This window comes from Haemaphysalis longicornis, unplaced genomic scaffold, assembly GCF_048455015.1.
Source record: "Haemaphysalis longicornis isolate Haplotype H1 unplaced genomic scaffold, Haemaphysalis longicornis Haplotype H1 scaffold_6, whole genome shotgun sequence".
Taxonomy (NCBI): Eukaryota; Metazoa; Arthropoda; class Arachnida; order Ixodida; family Ixodidae; genus Haemaphysalis; species Haemaphysalis longicornis.
In genome coordinates, this window is record NW_027526407.1 from 103,282,496 (window position 1) to 103,302,324 (window position 19,829).

A 19,829-nucleotide genomic window follows, 5' to 3' on the forward strand; every position below is an offset into this window, starting at 1 on the left:
ATACATTTCAACCCGTCCGCGCGCGGCAACTAGCACTCCAGATAGGTTAGTGAACATTTTTGTCACTATACAACATATTCCCTTCCTCCCTCCCCCCTTGTGATAGAATTAAAAGTACAAACCACTTTCGCGAGTCCGCCTTCTTCAGTCACGAAAACAGATGCTAAATGGATTTCGTCATGGAACAGGCCTTCTTGCAACTTATCAACATCAAGCTGTGAACACAAGAATGAAAAATTTGTTTTATCAATTACAGTCGTTTTGAGAAAGCACAAGCTGGTACTGCATTGAATCCTTTCACCCTTAAGAAGTAGCCAATTATCACTCGCTTCAGAAATACTGGTGCTTGCTACTTGATATAGTGTACTTTCGAATTCATTCTGATAATAAATCGGTGTCCTGTCGTTTCTTATAGTTCTTCAAAATATAGGTTGATGCGGTTAAACCTAAATATTTTTTTTAAGGAAAGTTTGCCGCTCAAGAGAAACGTGATAGTGAGCGCCTTGGCACAATTCCCACAACCTCCTGTAAATTCTGCATATCGCACGTCAGTGAAGTCATTCCTGATAACGGGAAAAACATTGTTACTAGTTGGGAGAAACTGAGTACATCTCATTGTAATCAACCCGTGTTTCATTAAATTCAGGATTCCCAGTTACTTAATTTTGAACTACTCTCCTTAGCGCCTACCTCAATTGTAACATGTGGTGTGATGACAATGATTTCTGGCTTTGTGGCGTTTAGGAAATTACAGTTGGTGCCAAGGTGAAAGCCATTGCGATAGAGTGAGAGAGCGTTCAAACAACGCCACCTGGAGAATGGTTTTAGAGCTGGGTTTCTGCTGGGCTCACGCCACTTCCCGTTAGAGGCAGTAAGCTGACTTTTCCCGCCGTTCAACTTTAAACCTTCGCAGAGGAAACATCAGTGAACCGGTCGTCTGAACGCAGAAGACCGCATTTGCCGCAGTAGGACCACGCAGGCACAGTTCGTCCGAAAAAGTAGAACGACAATTCGAGCGTCTTTCCTTACTTGAATGCGCGTCGGAGTCGAATTTACCAGCTAAAATGAAGTGTTCGCGCCGAGAGTCTCCTGTGATGCAGAATAGGGGCTACGTGAATTTAAATACACCGTGAAAAAGGCCATACAAATTTTGTGTGCCTTGTTGCAAGGAAACTACGAGTCGGGCACAGAAGGATACGTTTTTTTATCCCTCACTCTCCACCAACATTCAAAGGTAAAAGCGTATTGCCGTGTCTGCATTCACACGTCCTGTATTTACACAACGTGTATTCACACGTTGTAATTACACCTTGTAAATTTACACTTGTCATGAGCGTTAAAATTGCATTCAGTGAACACTCTCGCACATGTATCAGGCATATAAGTTGCGCACATGCCTTGTTAGTTGTACGAGGGCCATTTTAAACTTGGCGAAAGACTGCATGAAGTCCGTCATGTTGAAGAAGTGACTAAACTACACGTATAGCACCCCTCCCCAAACTAACACATTACCTAAAGGCAGTGCCGGTAATTCTATGTCATACCCGAGCTACTTGTACAAAGAAGAAACGAAACAAAATGACCCTCAGAGAAAGCTAAAACGCTCAGAAGCCGCTTTTCGGCAGAAACCTGTAACCCAGTCTAGTGTCCCTGCCCTCAAAGAGAAGACAACCGACAAGATTCGTTACGCAGTGTATGTGGTTGCGACTGCCGCAATCATAGTCTAAATTCTGGAACGCTATCAATAGGGACAGCCGTAATCTTGATGTGCGTTACAAACACGGAAGTGCCCAGCATCAAGTACCCGGTTGTCGTGAGTCCGAGAATGACAGTCTGCACTTTGCAAGCAAAGCACAAAAGACTCCGGGGCAACTTTCTTGGACCAGTAGTTACGCTATAGGCTAAGCGGGGTACATTGCGCGGAAGCGACTGAAGTGAGATGATGAAAGGTGCAAAGATGCCCTGGCCATCAGAAAGATCAGCACGGATTAAACGAGAGATTCGTTGTAGTCTCGTGAAGATGATTGACCAGAAGGGTTTGCTTACCGGGCCATGAAAGCGGTGAAAACTCTAGCATACAAATATGTTGCCTTTTTGGATCGTTCTAACACAGCGGAATTTTGAAATATTCCAGACTAGCGACATCTGTTCACTGAACGGAAGTGACAACTGCTAACCAATGAGGACCCACGTAAGTTCCGATGCTTGCGAAAAAAGGAAATATTTTGAAGCATGTGCTGTTGTACAGTGCTGTGCTGGTAAGTACACGCTCGTCACGCTTGCTGGTGTTTGACGTGGGCTTGAGGGGGCCAGATAGATTTTTGGCAATATACTTTTGACGTCCAAGTAAAAAAAGGCAAAGTTATGTTAAGCACCGAAGAAAGATACTTGAATAAGTCTACAGAAAAATGACGTCCTAGAGATGACTAGAAAACGAGAGGGAAAGTAATGTTCGCGGGATCACACATTGTCATGGACGATCTCTACGTTCTAGGACCCGATAAAGTCATGAGCGATCTGTCCCTCGGCGAGGGGCTCAAAGAGCAGTGTGCTGATGGCCTAATCGGTGGACTCGGGGTGTAACCTTGCGGCCGCTACGCTGATACGTTGAAGCTCCCTGTCCCCTACCGAACGCCGGGCTCTGCTTACCCCTATAGGGACTCCGCGCCTCAGTGCAGCACACTCAGGGATGTCCGGTCCTGTATGGCGACCCGTGGCTGCCACGCGACAAACTGCCCCCACCTTCTATCTTCGTTGGCGTGTACCAATCAGAAAGGCACGGCGTTTGAATGGTGCACCGGTAGTATTCATAAGCACCAACATATTGTTCAATGCTCAATTGCAAAGTGTGTGTCAAAAAGAAGCCTCTCAAAACAAAATTCTACGCAGTAACAAATTAATTAGGCAATGTTGTTTGTTAACCCAAATGAAACTCATCTGTGTGTTACCTCCTATCATCTGGGAGAATTTTGTAAAAGAAGAAACAAGCTACTGCTTCCAAAACTCGCCCAAGCACATTGCTTTCGCCTCCATGTTCGCGCGCAAACGGAACAAGCCTAATAGCCTTCAAAGCCTCCTCTGTGGGGCGTTGGCGCCAACTAGAAGCGCTTCCGGAATTTGATATTTTCCCCTTTGAGCTATATACAGCAGAATCTCAATAAACGGAAATCGCTTAAACGGAATTGCGGGTTAAACGGAACTGTACCCTGTAAATTGGTTGGTTTTGTATTCAGATAACGTAAAAAACTCTCCGTAATCGGAACTAAAACTTCTGCGTCACCGTGTAAACGGAACCAGAAATAGAACTTCTTTTAAAACCCATTGCATGAGAATCAGCTTTTTACGGTTCCAGCTGTTTCGTTTTGAAATTTTTTTCTTCATCGATGTTTTTTAGCCTCGTTGGCCTCGTAAGCCTCATCTCGTTAGTGATCAGCCGTGTTAGCGGAATGAACACAACATCGGAGTTCTTGTTCCAGTCGTTCTGCCTCGATTCAAGACGCCGAGGTTACAGGGCTCAGCACCGGCCACCTCGTTTGTGCCATTGCGTTGCTATTAGCGCTTTATTATCGCGTTGCCGTCTTCTGAATTCGGCACTTCGTAAGAACTCGCGAAGTTGAGGCCTGTAGCCTCCACGAAGACGCAGCTCCAAGGACTCAAACAAAAATAATTGGTGCATTTTGTGAGCGACGCATTGTTGCCAAATCAACTTTGTGAATGCTCCGCCGAAACCTCTTGTAGTTTTCTTGCTTTCTGAAAAACTATTAGTAACGAAAAACCTTCAGCTACATTCACCTTCCAGTGCTTAGAGTTTCATGAAGTGGTGTTATGAATGTGTACGCACATAAATTTGCACTTTCACACACCTATTTTACTAAACGAACTCCTGTTAAACAGGACTAATTTTTTCGTACCCTAGAAGTTCCGTTTATTGAGGGTCTTCTGTATTTTGAATCATCTAGCATTCTCATCAGGATCGATATCACCTTAAACGCTTGCGGTGGGACACATAGAAAACAAAAAAAGTCAGAGTACAAAAAAGCAGTTGTTCTCGGGTTTGAAGTAGCAAGCATGTCGTACGCCTGAGATACCTTGCCTCCGCTTCGCCTTGTGGAAGGGCCTTGTAGTCAGGCCACTAGGGAACTTTGCTTTGCGATCCCCCGTAGCGCTTCCAAATGGCTTCGGTGTGTCATCCCCGCGCATTGACATTGCTTGTTCCTGCCGGTTTATGACGCCAGATTTGACAGCAAATTTAGGAGCTCTTTATTAGCTGTTTCACTAACGTTTCTGTACTCTCTCCATCGACATGTGCTGGCGTAAATTACCTCCTATCACTACTGCCGAGTTTAGGCTCACGCTATACAACTCCTAGCGGTGTCAAACGCCTCTGGGTATGACACGCTACCGAAGGGGCAGTTGTTGCTACGGGCGTGGGCTTTTGTGGCAAACGCTCCTGCTTTAACTTTTTCGTGTCAGTACAGCTGGGAACAAGGGTCTGACCTTCAAGTGTAGGGATATTCAAAATTTAAGGGATACATAAAGCTGTGAGAATATACATTTGATACTTATATCGGAGAAAAGTCTTGTTCTTGCACTTTTTATGTTAGAAAATAGGTCGCGCTTAAACGTTAGACAAAGTGGCGGTCACTTTTCTGTAGTGGCAAGATGCTTCAGCAACAAATATTCCAAAGCAGTTTTTTCAACCTTTCAATTTCATTGACGTTCATGCCGCAAGCAACTTGACGAGTGCTTTACGTTGGTGAGGCACTCGACGAGTGGCTTGCGCCACGTCCTGAACATTCATAACTGCCAATTTATCTGCTTTTCTATTCGGTGCACGGTAACGTTGTTCTGCCCTTACTATCTACGGTGTGTTTTCAGGAAGGAGCACTCCTACTTACGTATTTTAATCATTCTTACACATTTTGGCCGACAACTCTATAAACTCTTCATTACAGCTTTACTAAACACGGTGTTGAATAGATGGTTGTTCATGCTTTCGGTACGCATCTTCCGTTGTAGAAGTGCCTCTCCCGAGCCACTTGTGGAGCAAAGGAGGGAGCCTGTCTTTGAGGGAACTTTTTCTAAGTTACGAATTAAAGCCAGAGCTTTACAGAGCTGTGAAAACTGAACAGCCACAAACATATATTCAGCCTGTGTAATTGTTGTTGTATTCAACTGCAGAGAACAACAGCACCGTCCTGTCAAATAGCCGTGCACACACAAGTTAATTTATCGGTGCTGCCGCTTTTAGCAGCTTCCTCCTCCTCAAACGCATGGGCGTTTACTTTGTAGTGCGCAGTACTTTGGCGGCCGCTACTGTGGTTTAGCGGCAACGTCGTAACCTAGCGAACGATGGGAAGACCGAAGACTGAAAGAAATCGGCCAGTAGGGTGTCGGGAAATTTTGAGAGAGGCTCCGGTCTGCTGGGGCGGCACGAGACGCTTCGTCGGAAAGTGTGAGGAGGAAGCGGGCCGTGTACAGAGCCCGCGCAAGACACGTGTGTGAATACCGCCCTCGTTGTGTTGTGGCGCCCGCGAAAGGAAACGCAAGACGAGGCATCCATGAAAATAAGCGTCTTGTTTCAAGTTGACAAAAAGCCCAGAAGCCCAGCAGACCACTGCGTGCTGCACGTTCGTCGGTTCTTCGAGTCCTTCGTCGTCGTCCTGGTTGCGTGACTCTTCCCAACCATGTGACATTTGCGCGGGAGGTTCAAACACTATCTACAACATTATGCTCGGCGCCGCCGACACGCTACAAGAAAATAACAACGTAGAGCGCGCCCCGTGTGTTTGGTAAGCACGCGATCGCTTCCTGAGACACAGCGACTATGCGGCTTGACCGAGCAGACTCCAGTTCACCCTGTGCACTAATTTCGCATTAGGTGGTATTGTAGCCGCCAGTCATTCTTTCCGTCCCTGCCTTTCAGTTCTCCTTCAATTATAACTACTTCTCATTTTCGGTTGCTGCGATGTGCAGACCCCGTGTACTGTAATTCCCGATGTACTCTTTCTCCATTCGCGTAGCACTTTTAATCCCCCTCCCCAATCAATGTATTTATTCCAGATGTAGGTTTGTGTGCAGTGTCTAGATTTTTCTTGCAACGTAGCAAGCGCCGTAGACCAGGGCAGTAGACGCGTAACAAATTGCTTTTCCCCCTGTCTACCTATTCCCATGCTCATTTATAAACGTTTCAGGTTTAAGCTATCTCCTTTTTGCAATTGTATAAATTGGTGGGGTAAGGTATTTGCTGCTCTACATTTTTTGGCTAAAACTTTTTGGCTATCACTCACTTTATGTATTCGGTAGCATTTACACTCAAATGTTGTTTTATTGAACATTGCTAAGAATGACTATATCGTTCAATAAGCTAATATAAGGAAACAAGAAATGTACTCACATACGTCCGCACTGGAACACCATCCTCATGAGTCAATAAGAAGAATCCGTCCTCAACAACCGAGCTTTTTTTAAGATTCAGAGTTATTTTGTCATTGACCTTTAAAACTCTCGTTCCAAGCTCGTCCCGAGCATCGAAAAGTTGGGGAAATACAAGTTCAGCTTCATTTGACACTGTTTCAAAGAAAGAAAGAAATATGAAAAACAATTTAAAACGCTCGCTCCTGTAACGATGTATGTTTTCATGTAAAGCTGTTTTGTAAATGCATAAGAACAAACTACCATGAGTTGGAATCTTTTATTAATTTTTCTTATCTCGGGAGGCACAATGCTGAAATTATACCACTCTAGAACAAACGTCCATTCGAACAGACCTCATTCAAGAACAAAAGTTTCCTACTCACTCAACACATTTTCGTTTTTACTATTCTCGCCCCAGAAAGCGCTGTACCGGACGCCAATACCGAAGCACGAACAGAAAATTAAATTTGGAACGAAAACAGGACCTTGTCTCTTACCCCTTACTGATATTTCCCCAGCCAATTCAACTCTTTCTCCGCGTTCCCACTCCGTTCTCGCCACTTCCTTTCTTGTCTTTCTCCCGCTCTTCATTTTGCATTCTTGTCTCTTCTCTCTCGACTCTATTCTCTTCTCTTTTTAAACACCCAGCCACCTTGTTCTCTTCTAATATTTAAAGTCTTTCCTCCCAACTTGTAATCTCAAACCACCTATGCCACCCTACTACTCAAATCTCTCTCCCCTCTCACTAATCCTACACATATCTCTACCCACTGGTAGGTTATTCCCTAGGGTGGCTCACGGGCGAGCCATGCTTAGGTCACTAGCTTGTGCACTGTGGTCACAAGCATTTGGCGGGCTACGAGTTGCCGCGGGCTATGACTATGGGCAACGTGATGCATGACTGAACTGCGTCAGTGGCGAGAAGTGGGTCACAATTTGTCAAGGCGGACTCAAAAGAGTCCGCTTTGACCGGAGCAATTTTTGCGTTAAGGTACCCAATTCATGCTATCGTCTTCAGAGGGTTTCTCTCTCTCTGCTATTAGGCTACGCATGCACACCAACGCATAAGGTCACAGGTCTGCCCGTGTGTGCCCACGATTGGTATATCTTGGGTAACCGTATTCTGGGTGCTTGCGCCGACTTTTTTAGTTTCCAACAGGGCTTAAACAGTGTTTCCTTCTAAACCCTCCTAGAGCAGTGTCGCCTAACTGGTGTCGTCGGGCCTGCCAGCGTAGATATTGATCTTCAGGTTTTATTTTGTTCGTCATGCATTGTGATTTGGTTGGCTTTTCGGACGAAGCAGATCACAACTGGTGCACGCAGAAAAAAATATCGCATAGGGGATTCATTTGTTTCTACAGGCAATGTACCTTTCAGCTAGCCTACGTCTTGTCACGAAGGGAAGTCAAAGAAGACGATGATAACGAAGACCCGCTCTGCGGGGTACGTTCCACACACCCCGAAAGCACCATCATCATCATCGTTTTACGTGGTCACTCGCCCCACACTCAGACGCCGGCGAATTGCGATGGGCGAGCGCCCAGGGAAGAAAACCATGGAAGAAAACCAGTAGGAAGAACTATGGAAGAAAACCATGGAAGAAAGCCAGTAGGTACAGGGTGGACCAGGACCGAGATGCACGGCGGTCGGGCGACCGGACTCGCGATTTGCGCCAAGCGGTCCTCCACAACGGCAACATCCAGCAAGCGAGTCGGGTGGCCGGACGTCGGTAGAGACCACGACTCCCAAACAAAGCCGCGTTGGCGACTCTGCAACGGGAGTTAGGAGGGCGCTCTACCACTACTGCCACGATACGCCACCTCGACATTTTAACACCGCAGCACTGCAACTGTGCCTCTGAGAAGTAAGGTATGGCAACCCCGTTCCAGCAGCAAGCACGTACTTCGTCATTTTTTTTTCATTTCCGGACTGAGACTCTTCCCCATGTGTTTGAACTCGTTACAGTTTTCTCTGTCGCGTTGCCCCATTGTTACTTCCTTGTTTCTGTTTTTGGTGCGTTAATGTGGTTTTCGGGTAACACAAATGTGCAGTCTCCTGTACAGAGTTTATACTATTGATTATTGTCCCCGAAGCTGACAGTCTTCATCTTGCTGAAGAAACCACAGGGAAGAAGAAGCCAACGACTATCGAGGTGACATCACAGGACGAGATTTTAGCTGTCGAAATGTTCTATAAGCGTTTCAAGGTCTGTCAGTTTGCCGCCGTCTGGACACGTCTGGGTAATCTTCTTCAGTGTTCTGAAGGGGCAGTTGAAAAGGAAAGGCGGGAAGCGTCGCGGTTTTTCGGGACTGACTTGCGAGCAATCGCAAATGAAATAACCGTAGATACTGACTCCAACTGTAAAGGCGGCCCGATAATTTGTCCTTAAGGTTTGTTAACAGATTTATGGTTGCGATTCGCCTCCATTGTGTACTAAAATGTTGCAGACAAAATCTTGTAATGGTCGGCGCTATCACTAGTGCACTCGTTTTCGGTCGTACGGTAGTTATACCTGTCACGTGAAGCAGTGCGACTTGCATACACGGGTAATCTGTCTGTACTTTTTGCCATTGCACATGCAAGGCACCTAGTCTTGTGAGATGCGTTTGAAGATCTGATTTTTTCATCCTCGACAATAGACGCGAGCAATGGGGTGACTTCAAGCCCTGTCGGAGTTTGTTCAAGTCTTTCTGCTGATTGCTTTCGCAAACGAACTCTACGTTTTCCATGGGCGGTCAAATAAAAGGCTCTATAATTCTTAATAAAGCTTCAACCAACCGGCAGCAGCAGGCTGACCGTAGCAGGAGAGATCGTACGCTTTATTATCTCAAGATAAAATCTCAATTGATGGTATATCACCAATATTATCTGAATTATTGGCGGTGGGTTACACTACTTGTGTGCAGCACCCACGTTTATCTGTCACGCAACTGAACAAAGCATCTTGTCCCGCACAAACCCAGCTTGAACAGGAAGAGTTCACGGAGAGGCAGCCGCCAATACTCAGCTGTTAAGCATTCCATAGCTTGAGCCTTCACCAAAACGCTTGATCGGTGGGTATGGTGAAGTTTCGTCTGTGATACGGAATAGCGACGTACCATAACGAATATAATGTCTTTGGGCGGATGCTTTACCGAAAGGAACCAGGCAAACTTCAATGACAGAAGCCAATTGAAAGTAAAAATCCGATAGCGAGAACTACAATTTAAGAGCTTTATTTATATCTCAAGAGACGTAAACAAAAAGCTTGCGACGAATCTAGGCTTTTTCGTGTTTTAGCAAAGGACGCACGCATGCCAACCTGTAGGACGATGTGCCTTCCAGATTGGCAAATTTGCCTCCTCTCTATGGTGAGGTGACCTTGTTCAATCCACAGGGCGTCTTCGAAAACTTGCCACTGCATCGACGGTACTGACGTGACGAAGTTCACGGCATCCCATATATCCATAAAGCAGCTAGAATTTAATCATACATTCTTTGCAACTCGCCCTGCTCTCTCTGACCCCACGACGTACTATGCGACTGTCTTAGATTGGCCCAAAACTACGCACTGATCTAGCTGTTCTCTCACAGCGTCCACGAGATTGTAAAGTTTTTCTTGTGACCTTGTGAGCTCCTCTCTTACAAATAAGCGCGTACTGTTCTGCATGTATAAGCTGACCCTCATAATTAGCAACTACATACAACCCTGCACCCCACGAGTTAGCAAAAACATCCCCGTGTAATCAGCTTGGCTTCCCGACTCTCGAGTCATATTAGACCAGCGTATTCCAAACTGTGTCTTCCAATCTGAACCTTGCGAAGTGTTTGAAAATTGGGCAAGCTGCCTTTGGCGTCGTCGCAAAGATCATTTTGGAGCACTTGCGGTTTCGGAGGATGATTACGCATTAACTCGCCTTGCGTTTTTCTCGCGTTCCTTATTTTAGCGGCGCTCAGTGGGCTCGTCACCGCTTCCGTAACATCTATAGGTACAAATATTAAGCAGAAAAGGAAGCCCCGAAATTCATGATTGGAGCTCTGCATAACGGACACGTCTGCAGAACGGTCACGCAGAACGGACACGTCAGCTTCCTGTTTTAGCTCTGCCGCTTGCGAGAAAGCTCTGAGAAATACCGCAAGTATTTTTGTTGCACGATTTACACCTACCAATATTGCAACGTATGCAAAATATTTTTTTAGCAGACAGCGCTGTTATTTTTGGCCGAGATTGTGCATTAGCACCAGAAAAATAAAAATCACATGCACAAGTTCGTCAAAAAATCTGTTTTCTTGACTTTGCCGAGAACGAGTCGTCGCACCTTGCGTGGCGGCCACAAGTTAGCGCGTTAGTTCAATAATGCGTTCGTTCGTTAGTGCATTAACTTTTTAAGGCATTGTCGCGTTATATAGGTTTATTGGCGTTGTTTTTCTTATTTTATACTATTTTCTAGGAATTTCCGACCGAGCAAAGGAAAGCAATTTTCTTTTCGAAGCCTCTGTTTGGGTGGCAAGCGCCGTGACCCCGGACGATCTGCGACGACATGCCGGGTGTCTGAGGTGCTCCAAATTCAAAACGCTTCCTGTATTAGGACTCGAACCTGAGTAACTCTTGTGCTAATACCGGCGTCTGTCTGATTGCACTATCATTCCATTTGGGGCGCAGAACATTTCCTTTGGGTTCATAGCGCGGGCGTTGGCTTCGAACATGGGCACTATGAAATTTGCACTTCAGAAGGGTTGATTGAGACTTCGATTTAACACAGTTTACATGGAGAAACTTCAATTTTCACCAATATATCTCGTAAAAAAGGGTCAGACCTTAGAAAAGCCAAGTTATAACCAGTGAAGGCCACCAGCACCGCCGTTTGCTCAGTATTCGCATCTAAAATGCGGAGGCGGCCGAATACATTTTATCCCCTTGTGTCGCCTCAATAATGTGTAGCGTATCACGTCTTCACTAAATTAGCCCTTACATTTAGCTCCCATTGTCGTTTTCTTCCCATTGTATTTCTTCAAGATTTTGTGCCGAGCCTTCTATCCCTAAATGCATTTTAAAACAAAGCTGTTTACAGGAATGGTACTAAACCATTTTTGTGTTCATGTGCAAAACGTTTCGGCGCTCTATTCTTGGACGCAAAACACTGCCTTTGGCTCCGCACTTTGTTCTGCAGGATTTGACACAATTGGCGTTGGGCACACGGCAGGATGGTGGGCGGGTGCTATCGCTGTACTTGAAAAGCACGTTTTTTTTGTGCCGTGTAATCATCACACGTTACGGCAGTTGTCGACGTTTTGCCAAGGACGACACAACGGATGAACGATATGATGTCAGTCTAATAATGAATGCCATCAAGACTGAGATATTACTGTGACTTTCGAAAATGTGGGACGCTCCACTTTCCGAAGCCGATGGGTATACGTGGATAATATGTGGCAGTCGGGCCGACTTGTCAGCGGATGGCATCGCAGAATGTGAAAAGGGCATAACCTGCTCGCATTCATATATTGCTAAATTGCAAGAACACGAAAAGATTGACTCAAGTGATCTTTGTAGCCTGTAGATCTGTGATGGAATTCTGATGTCCTCAATACCAACCGTCTTCACCGAGCAAAATGACCGTGATTTGTTTCCTTCCTCAGATACGAGAAAGCCACCTTCGTCCTCGCACGAAGATGTTGAAGCAACATTACTCAGTCTGTAGAATCAAGTTGGTCTAGTTAGATTCGCCTTATTGTAAGCAATGCTTTAATACACGGACCAGAGAAGATAGGGCACAGGTAACAAACTCAATAACTCGGTCGGGCAGGCATGATTTACTTCTTGAAGGGGTAGAATGAAGACCACTCTTCGCTGATCAACAAATAATGGCTTGAATTATGCGAATAACAAGTAAAAGCCCGTCGGTTAAGCTGCGCAACAAAGCCGATATGTTTGAGACTGCGGAAGAAAATAAAGGAGAGAATGCGACCCGTTGGGTCTAATACAAGATGGCAAACGCTGTCTAAGCAAAGAAGAACTGTATGTAAAAGTTAGAGCTCGAAATAGAGCAAAACAAAAACTCGCCCTCACTCGTATCCTGGGAAATTCGCAAGTTATTTTGTCACTCTCAGTGCCTAGCCTAGCAACTCAGAGAAAACGCATGCCAGCACATTGCAGAAATAGAACATTTAGGATATTAGCGCAACACAGACATGAACCACAAAGAACACTCCAAACTATCCAATTCGTTATCAACTATAAAACCCAATAAACTATATACGTTAGAAACGCCTAGAATTCACAGCGAATATAAACGATATCCGTTCAACGACAGTGTACTTTAAGGTGACCGGATATACAGAGTTTAAAACGTTTTGTGTGAGGAAGCGGTCTACCTACCTGATTAGGTCCCTGGTTGAGAAAACGAAACTTTGTACTGAGCGAGTTCGTTGACCCATAAACAATAAGAAAATGTGGCGATAGACAGGCGTGGACGAAGAAAACAAGACACAATCACCGTTTGAGAACTGGTGTGGGTCATCGGACCGATGCATCTGCCTCTACATACATCTAAAAGTTAAGCTCGCTAAGGTGGAATTATAAGCCAGTTATTACATGGACCCAAGAGTTATTTCAGTAATTATAGGCGGAAAAATCTTTGGAAGCTTATGGCTATTGCGAGCGATGGGTCTCTCACTTCCTTAACTGGGATTGTAAATACAGCAGACACATGAGGGGGATTGGGTTGTACGCGCAGCTAAACCTCAAGCGCTACAGATGATCCGTGGGTGGCTCGTCAAGTGTGATGTGAGCATCAGGAAATGCCAGTATGGCGGTCCCCTAACGCTTTCAACAATATGACAGGCTCGCAGTAGGTGATGTGAAACAGTAATACACTTTGATTGATTGATTGATTGATTGATTGATTGATTGATTGATTGATTGATTGATTGATTGATTGATTGATTGATTGATTGATTGATTGATTGATTGATTGATTGATTGATTGATTGATTGTGCGGTTAAACGCTCCACAGCTTCACCTGGCCAGCTAGGCACGCTGTAGTGGTGTGCTTCGGAATAATTTCGACCACCTGGGTACCTTTAGCATCAGCCAAGACGTCGACCCACCTGGGGTCTTCGCTTTTCGTATCTCCTAGAAAATCACCAACCGCAGCTGGCACTCAACCCGCGTCCTTGGGCTCAGCGGCACAACGCCATAGCCACTGAGCTACGAAAGCAGGTTAAGGCCCTTGGGAGTTTAAAAGCGAACCTTTCGTGGCGGCGGCTGTACGCCAATATACCCTGCAGGAAAGCGCAACTTTCTCTGCCGATGATGACGAATAATCCTTGGTGAAGTGAAAGAAAAAAAATTAGTGCCCTCCCACTCTGTGAAAACGGATGACCTGCGAAGCTGCACGCCCTCCACTGAGTGCGCGGAACAAAACACGCCTGTTTGTAATTTACAAATGAGCATACTTCCTTGCAAATTAACTGTATGAAATTTGGAAAGACCCGAGCTTTATTCTGGCGGGCATACTTGCAGCGGTCTCTTTCCCTGCCGCGTCGTAGGCATTTTACTGTTTGTGTAACACGCCAAACCAATTCACTCAAACCCTGAGGAATCCGGACCGGTAGCATTGTTCTGTTTAACGGCCACGTTTAAACATCACGCCAGCACAACGGCGTGTCATCAGCAAGGGCATGAAACCTTCCGCTGCGCGTGCCCGCCTTCCCCCACCCTCAACTCCCAACTTGAGCACGCATAAATCGGCAACCAGTCATGTAAACATTGCAAAATGCTCACAACATTCCACAATTTTTGCAGCGAGAACATAGTAAGAACAGTTGCTTACCACGCTTGTTGTTGCATGAACAGCACTCTCGTTCCGCCATAATTCCCACACAGGCACTAGAACTCCAGGATATTGGTATATTGCGATACCGCAGTTCAATGGAGTATGAATTTCCGGCACCAAAAGTGTGTCTCATTCAGGCACAAGTTTCTTACCTATTTTATTTTATTTGTTTACTTCGGGGTTACTGCCACCCTTTTGAAAAAGGCCTTACGCAGGAGCGGGCAGAAATAAGAATTCCGGAAAATACGCGTCATAGATGCACAGATAGGTGCAACATCCGCCAAGCCATCACAGCAATAGGGAGAAAACATAGGGAATTGCGCCATCAACATAGTAGCAGCAGGTATTACCAGTAGCTGCAAATTAAAAATAAATCAGCAGTTCTACCAAAAAAAGCAATCATGTGGCCCCAAGTCAGACCTATACTAATAGCTAAATTATTAATATACAAGATATGAAAGGAAAGTGCGGCAACACAGAAAATTGTACAGTGAGGACATCGGAAATCGTCATAAAACCGAGGTGCTAAAATGTAAGACAAAAACCCTATAGCAGAGCGACAATATTGCTTTTCAGTGACACGTCAGTTATGTTGTCACACTACGAAGAAAGCGGATCGACGAAGAAGATACAAAAACAAATTGCGGCCTTACCCAATGTGAAAACGGATTTCCTGCAAAGCTGCCCGCCCTCCACGGAGTGCACGAAACAAAGCACGCCTGTTTGTAATTTACCACTGGGAATACTTCCTAGCCAATTACCTGAATGAAAATTGGAAAAACCCGATCTTAATCCTAGCTTACAAACGTAGACTTGTCTCTTTTCCTCCCGCGTCGTAGGCCTCTTACCGCTTGTGTAACACTCCAAACCAATCCACTCTACCTCTGAGGACACCGGACCGGTCGCATCGGGGTGTTTGATGGGCACGTTTAAACCTTACGCGCACACGAGGAACATGTCATCAGTACAGGAACAGAAACCTTTACCTGCGCGTGCCTCCTCCTCCCTGAACTCCCAACCTGTGTACGCATAAACCGGCAACCGGTCATGAGCGGGTACTTAAAGCTGAAAGACAAGGTCGAGCAGGCCGCTGTCAAAGCCCTTTAACCTGAACAAGTGATATTATCCCATGTCGGCGCTCAAGCGGGCCAGTAGCTGTTCACCCGGGTGGGATTGGCAATGATTGAACCGGAAGGAGCTTGATGCGGTAACGGCGGCGAGAGCAACGTTACGTTGTTCTTGCGCCCACTGACGCTTCTGTTGCGGTTTACGCTTCAGTTTCGGCTCTCTCTTCTTCCTCCAAGCGGACGACATGTGTCCGTGCCATAGCCAAGGTTTCTACCTTTATTCTAGCGGACACACACTCGAGGTGTCCCTACCGCTGCCCAGTTGTGGGCATCTTATTGTCTGTGCAGCAGGCCAACCCAGACCCAAGCTGCTCGATTGCGGAGGACGGCTGACAGGGCACATTGAGCCATGAGACTCCCAGATTTAAATCTCCCACCACCCCAACGAGGAGGTAATCGGTAGCGGCATTAGGCCCTGTTGTGCGTGCATAACCCTCCCTCCACGCCCAACGCGTGCACGCCTAAACCTGGAAACGGGAATGGGCGAATAATTAGGCGTGAAATGCACGACGAATGGAGAAGGAAAGACTTCATAAGCGACCAGTCAAATATCTATTATTATTATTCTTCTGCCAGAAGAACTATGACTACCTGGACAATGAGGTCCGCCACAGGGGCAACGTCACTCGGAATTGTTTTAAAGCTAAAGAAGAATCACTTGGTCACGCTGGCACTCCAAGGTGGCAAGTTAGTTTCAGCCGGAAGGGACCCGCAGCTAGTGGGCGAGGTGGAATTTGAGGCGGCAACGGCCGCGGCTACATTCTAAGCTCTGGCGTGGCTGCGCCGTTCGCGCGTGTTTACATCCATTCGCGCAGCCGTTGACTCGCTGTAAAACTCTGATAACGGCGCTACGGCCGCTGTCAGCCGACTGCGCAACCCGTGAAAGAGCCATCGGGACTGGCGAGAGGAATACCCGTTGAGATAATCGTTGTGAATGAGTGGTCGGCGGTGGTAAGGAGGAACCCTAGAGCGGCGCCGAGTAAATCGGCTTCACCGGAATGAAAACTTGGAGGGGGGTGAGGGGCGGGGTGAGGCATATTTTGCTAGGAATCGAACATGGTCTCTGGAGTTATGAAGCCGGTGTCTATGCGATTGCTCCATTTTGACATGGTCGAAGCCGGTTGGCGTTGGTCAGAAAAGTGGTGCGTATTTCCAGAGCGGCACATGCTCGCAGTGTGAGCTTAAACAACCAAAGAGTAAATCACAAGAAAGCTTCGCTTTCAACCGCCGTCGTCATTAGACTGAGGGGTGCACGATTTTTTCAACCTTATTCTGAATGCCTTCCTAACACCCTTCCTATTTCAGAATCAGAAAGTTGCATTCCTCACTCACTCTCTATTGTAGACAATGCGACATTGTACTCCGGCGTCTCGGATTTACGCAACCACAAAAAATTTTTGGTATATTGACCTAATGAGCCATTTAGCGTAATTTTGGTCCAACGTGCGGTTGTCACATTTTCAAAGCATTTTACTTCAAAATAAAGCGCAGTTTTCAGCTACGCGGGTGTCCACCTATGTTATTTATTACGAAACACTTTTGACGTTATTTGGGATTGCATAACAATGTTCGCTACATGTAACACATTAGTTTCACTAATTTCCCAAAAGCCCTTAAGACTTCTGCGTTATATATGGGTTATGATGTGTGTGTTATATTTGATTCATAGAAACTCCCTACCCTATCCCCCTATTCCTGTGCACTATTTCCTCCCTATACCACCTCCGCTACACAAGCAGGCATTCCGGTGTCCGCCCCTACCAGAGACAATTTACGCCTGCTAGTGGACCTACCTCTCTTTCTAAAGAACAACAAATACATATATTTTAATATCACACTTGTGTTTGGCGCGCCATACCGTGTTTCCTGCTATTTCCAAAAATAAAATAACACCATATAATGAGCAGTTAGTGTTGGCTGAGACGCTTTCTTGAATTTTTGCCCTGACCGTATTTTTAAAACGTGGAAAGCCATGACGGATGCGAAAGCTGAGATAGTTATAGGGGCGCTCGAGTAAATCACGTTCGTACTTTCGCCGCATATTTTGTATCGATTTTGTGCACTGCATATTATGTTTTTTAATTCTGAGAATTTCTGTAGGGATGCCTGATGTTCGAGTTTAAACTGCATTTAACAAACGTAGGAAACAAAGTTATCCCGTACAAAGGCATTCCGTTGCATTTCTTTCTTAATATTTTTAATCTTTTGAAGATATCGCCTAGCTACCCATCGTACTTCTTACCCCATGTTTCGTTCACCTAGAGTGGGTGAATATTAAAAGCTTAGATTGCAAACATTTCACCCATTATCAACAACTTTCAACGTCACTTGTAGGTAGAGCTTAAGTTGCGCCTATATTAGAAAGAAGATATTACAAGTTTCATGGCGACAGACATAATTCTAGATCCTCATAAGTACTTAAAACTCCCTTATAGATCCATGTGGTTTTAGGAAATGTATGCTATCATAGTTGTTAGAAAGTTTTAGAAAATCGCACGTCACTCACAACTTTCTCCATGATTTCCACCAAATGATAGAAGTAAAAACAATATTAATATCTTCAACATTCTAACAAATAAACTGGGAAGGCATGTAGTCAAAATATATAATTTTATAGTGCACATTTAAAAGAAATCCTGGCATGGTGTTCTGCAGCGGCCCTTCCTTAAATACCACCAAAAGCTTTGTGCGTAATACGCACTCTTGGAGATGAAATTAGGACACGTTATTCCGGACAGCTGTTTGTATGATCCTCAAATACGGCACCTGAAATGAAGGTTTCACAACGACTTTTATTTTAGCTAGTGCTATATTGTACAAAAAAAATACGAACGCCGATATTTGCGCTCCCATTTCCCCCGACACCGGGCTTGTTGCCCAAAGTTGGCAATTGCAAAACTTTTTTCTGTTTGCGTTTAGCTATAGGCGACATCACGAATTGCTTCCCCATCCATGAGCTTCAACTCCGGTCATATAATCATTTAGTGTGCCGCTAGTGCTTCTGCAAATGCCGGGAACTGTGTCGGGGCTTTCTCATATTTCGAACTTTTAATGTTCGAAAGTAGGGAAGAGCAATGCTTCTGAGTTTTGGCATTCAAATCAGGAATTTCCTTTTTGTTTTAAAGGTTGACAACAAAAGTCGTTTAAAATGAACTTCGGCGGTTTCGAGCGCACAACATTTTACCTGTGTTAGATAAAATTTAGCATATCTCGCCATTTCGAGCGGATGCTTTAAGGTTGCTAATATATTTTGGCTGTTTTACTTGCGGAGGCAGCCGCAAAACGCAGAAACATTTTAAAAATTCGATTGCAATGCCCACGACTCACTCAGTTTGGACTAATCCGCCATGCTCCAGGAAGTTCAGGTTATGTGGGAGTGGCAATTGTAATAAAGTGGAGGCCGAACAATCTCACCGCACTTAAAACCAATATCAGCAATATTATGAAGGAATCGCACACTCAATTGTCAATATCTCTTGGGCGCTCCAAGATATCAACTTTTATTTACATCGTCAATTAAGCAGCCAACCGGGGCCCATTTTCTGCTTTTAAAAACACCGTATACGCCTCAAATACGCCTAAAATATACAATTCTGTTTTATTCGAGCTAAAATCTGTTTTTATTTTAATAAATTCTTTGAATAAAAATTAGCAAACTATAATTACTGCGGTTTATGCGGTATTAATGCGTCAGATCTGTTTCTACAGACACAACACAACGCAGGCACTGACACGACCGTCAGAACGTGCGATACGTACCGTTTCGTGGCCGTAAACAACTGAACGGCAATTGGTACAGTTTGGTCCAGCTCAAGAAAAAAAAGCAAAACACCCAATGAAAAGACCAACAGCTTCGTTTACTACGTGAATTCCGTTTACCTAGATATCTTTTCTTAAGCGCTTGGTGATTGTTGGGTTTAACACGCCGACGCAACGCTGGCGATGAGGTGCGCCGTAGTGGAGGACTCTGGATTAATTTAGACCACCTGGGGATCTTAACGTGCGCTTTAATCTCGCACACACGGGCGTTCTTGCCTTTCGCCTCCATCAGAAAAGCGGCCGCCGTGGCTAGGAATCGAACCCGTGACCTTGTGCTCAGCTGCGCAACGCCTTACCCACCGAGCCACAACGACGGGTTTACTTAAAGGAGCCATGAAGAGAAAACACAAGTTTGGTTCATTTGAAAGATTGCCTCGTTAGAACCATAACGACACCACTTATAGCGCAAACTTCGCTCAAATAAGCTGCATAATTAGGAAAAAAGGAAATGACCATGCGACCCACCAGCTCATTTTCCGCAACAGAACCTGTGATGTCACTTGGGAATGCTCTGCGATTGGCGGAGGCCGGCAAAAGCAAACGCATGTTAGGCAGGGCTTACAGCTTGCATAGCGAGCTAAATGCCCGTGAAACATACTGCACATTCTTTTTATGACAAAGAACGGTGGAGTAAACGGTTGAAGGTCC

The 19,829-nt window shown here is 45.4% G+C and overlaps 1 protein-coding gene across 1 annotated transcript in view; it reads right to left on the reverse strand.

The window, feature by feature from the left end:
• The window catches only part of LOC144141833 (venom metalloproteinase antarease-like TtrivMP_A), a 71,827-nt gene extending 53,769 nt beyond the window's left edge, over positions 1-18,058 (reverse strand). Inside the window, exons 1-3 of the mRNA XM_077673320.1 lie at positions 17,869-18,058; positions 6,398-6,570; positions 123-215 (exon numbers count right to left, since the gene is read on the reverse strand). Of these exons, the coding sequence (XP_077529446.1) occupies positions 123-215; positions 6,398-6,570; positions 17,869-17,986 (384 nt within the window). The 5' untranslated portion in view covers positions 17,987-18,058. The remainder of the gene's footprint in view (positions 1-122; positions 216-6,397; positions 6,571-17,868) is intronic.
• Positions 18,059-19,829: the final 1,771 nt, after the last annotated feature.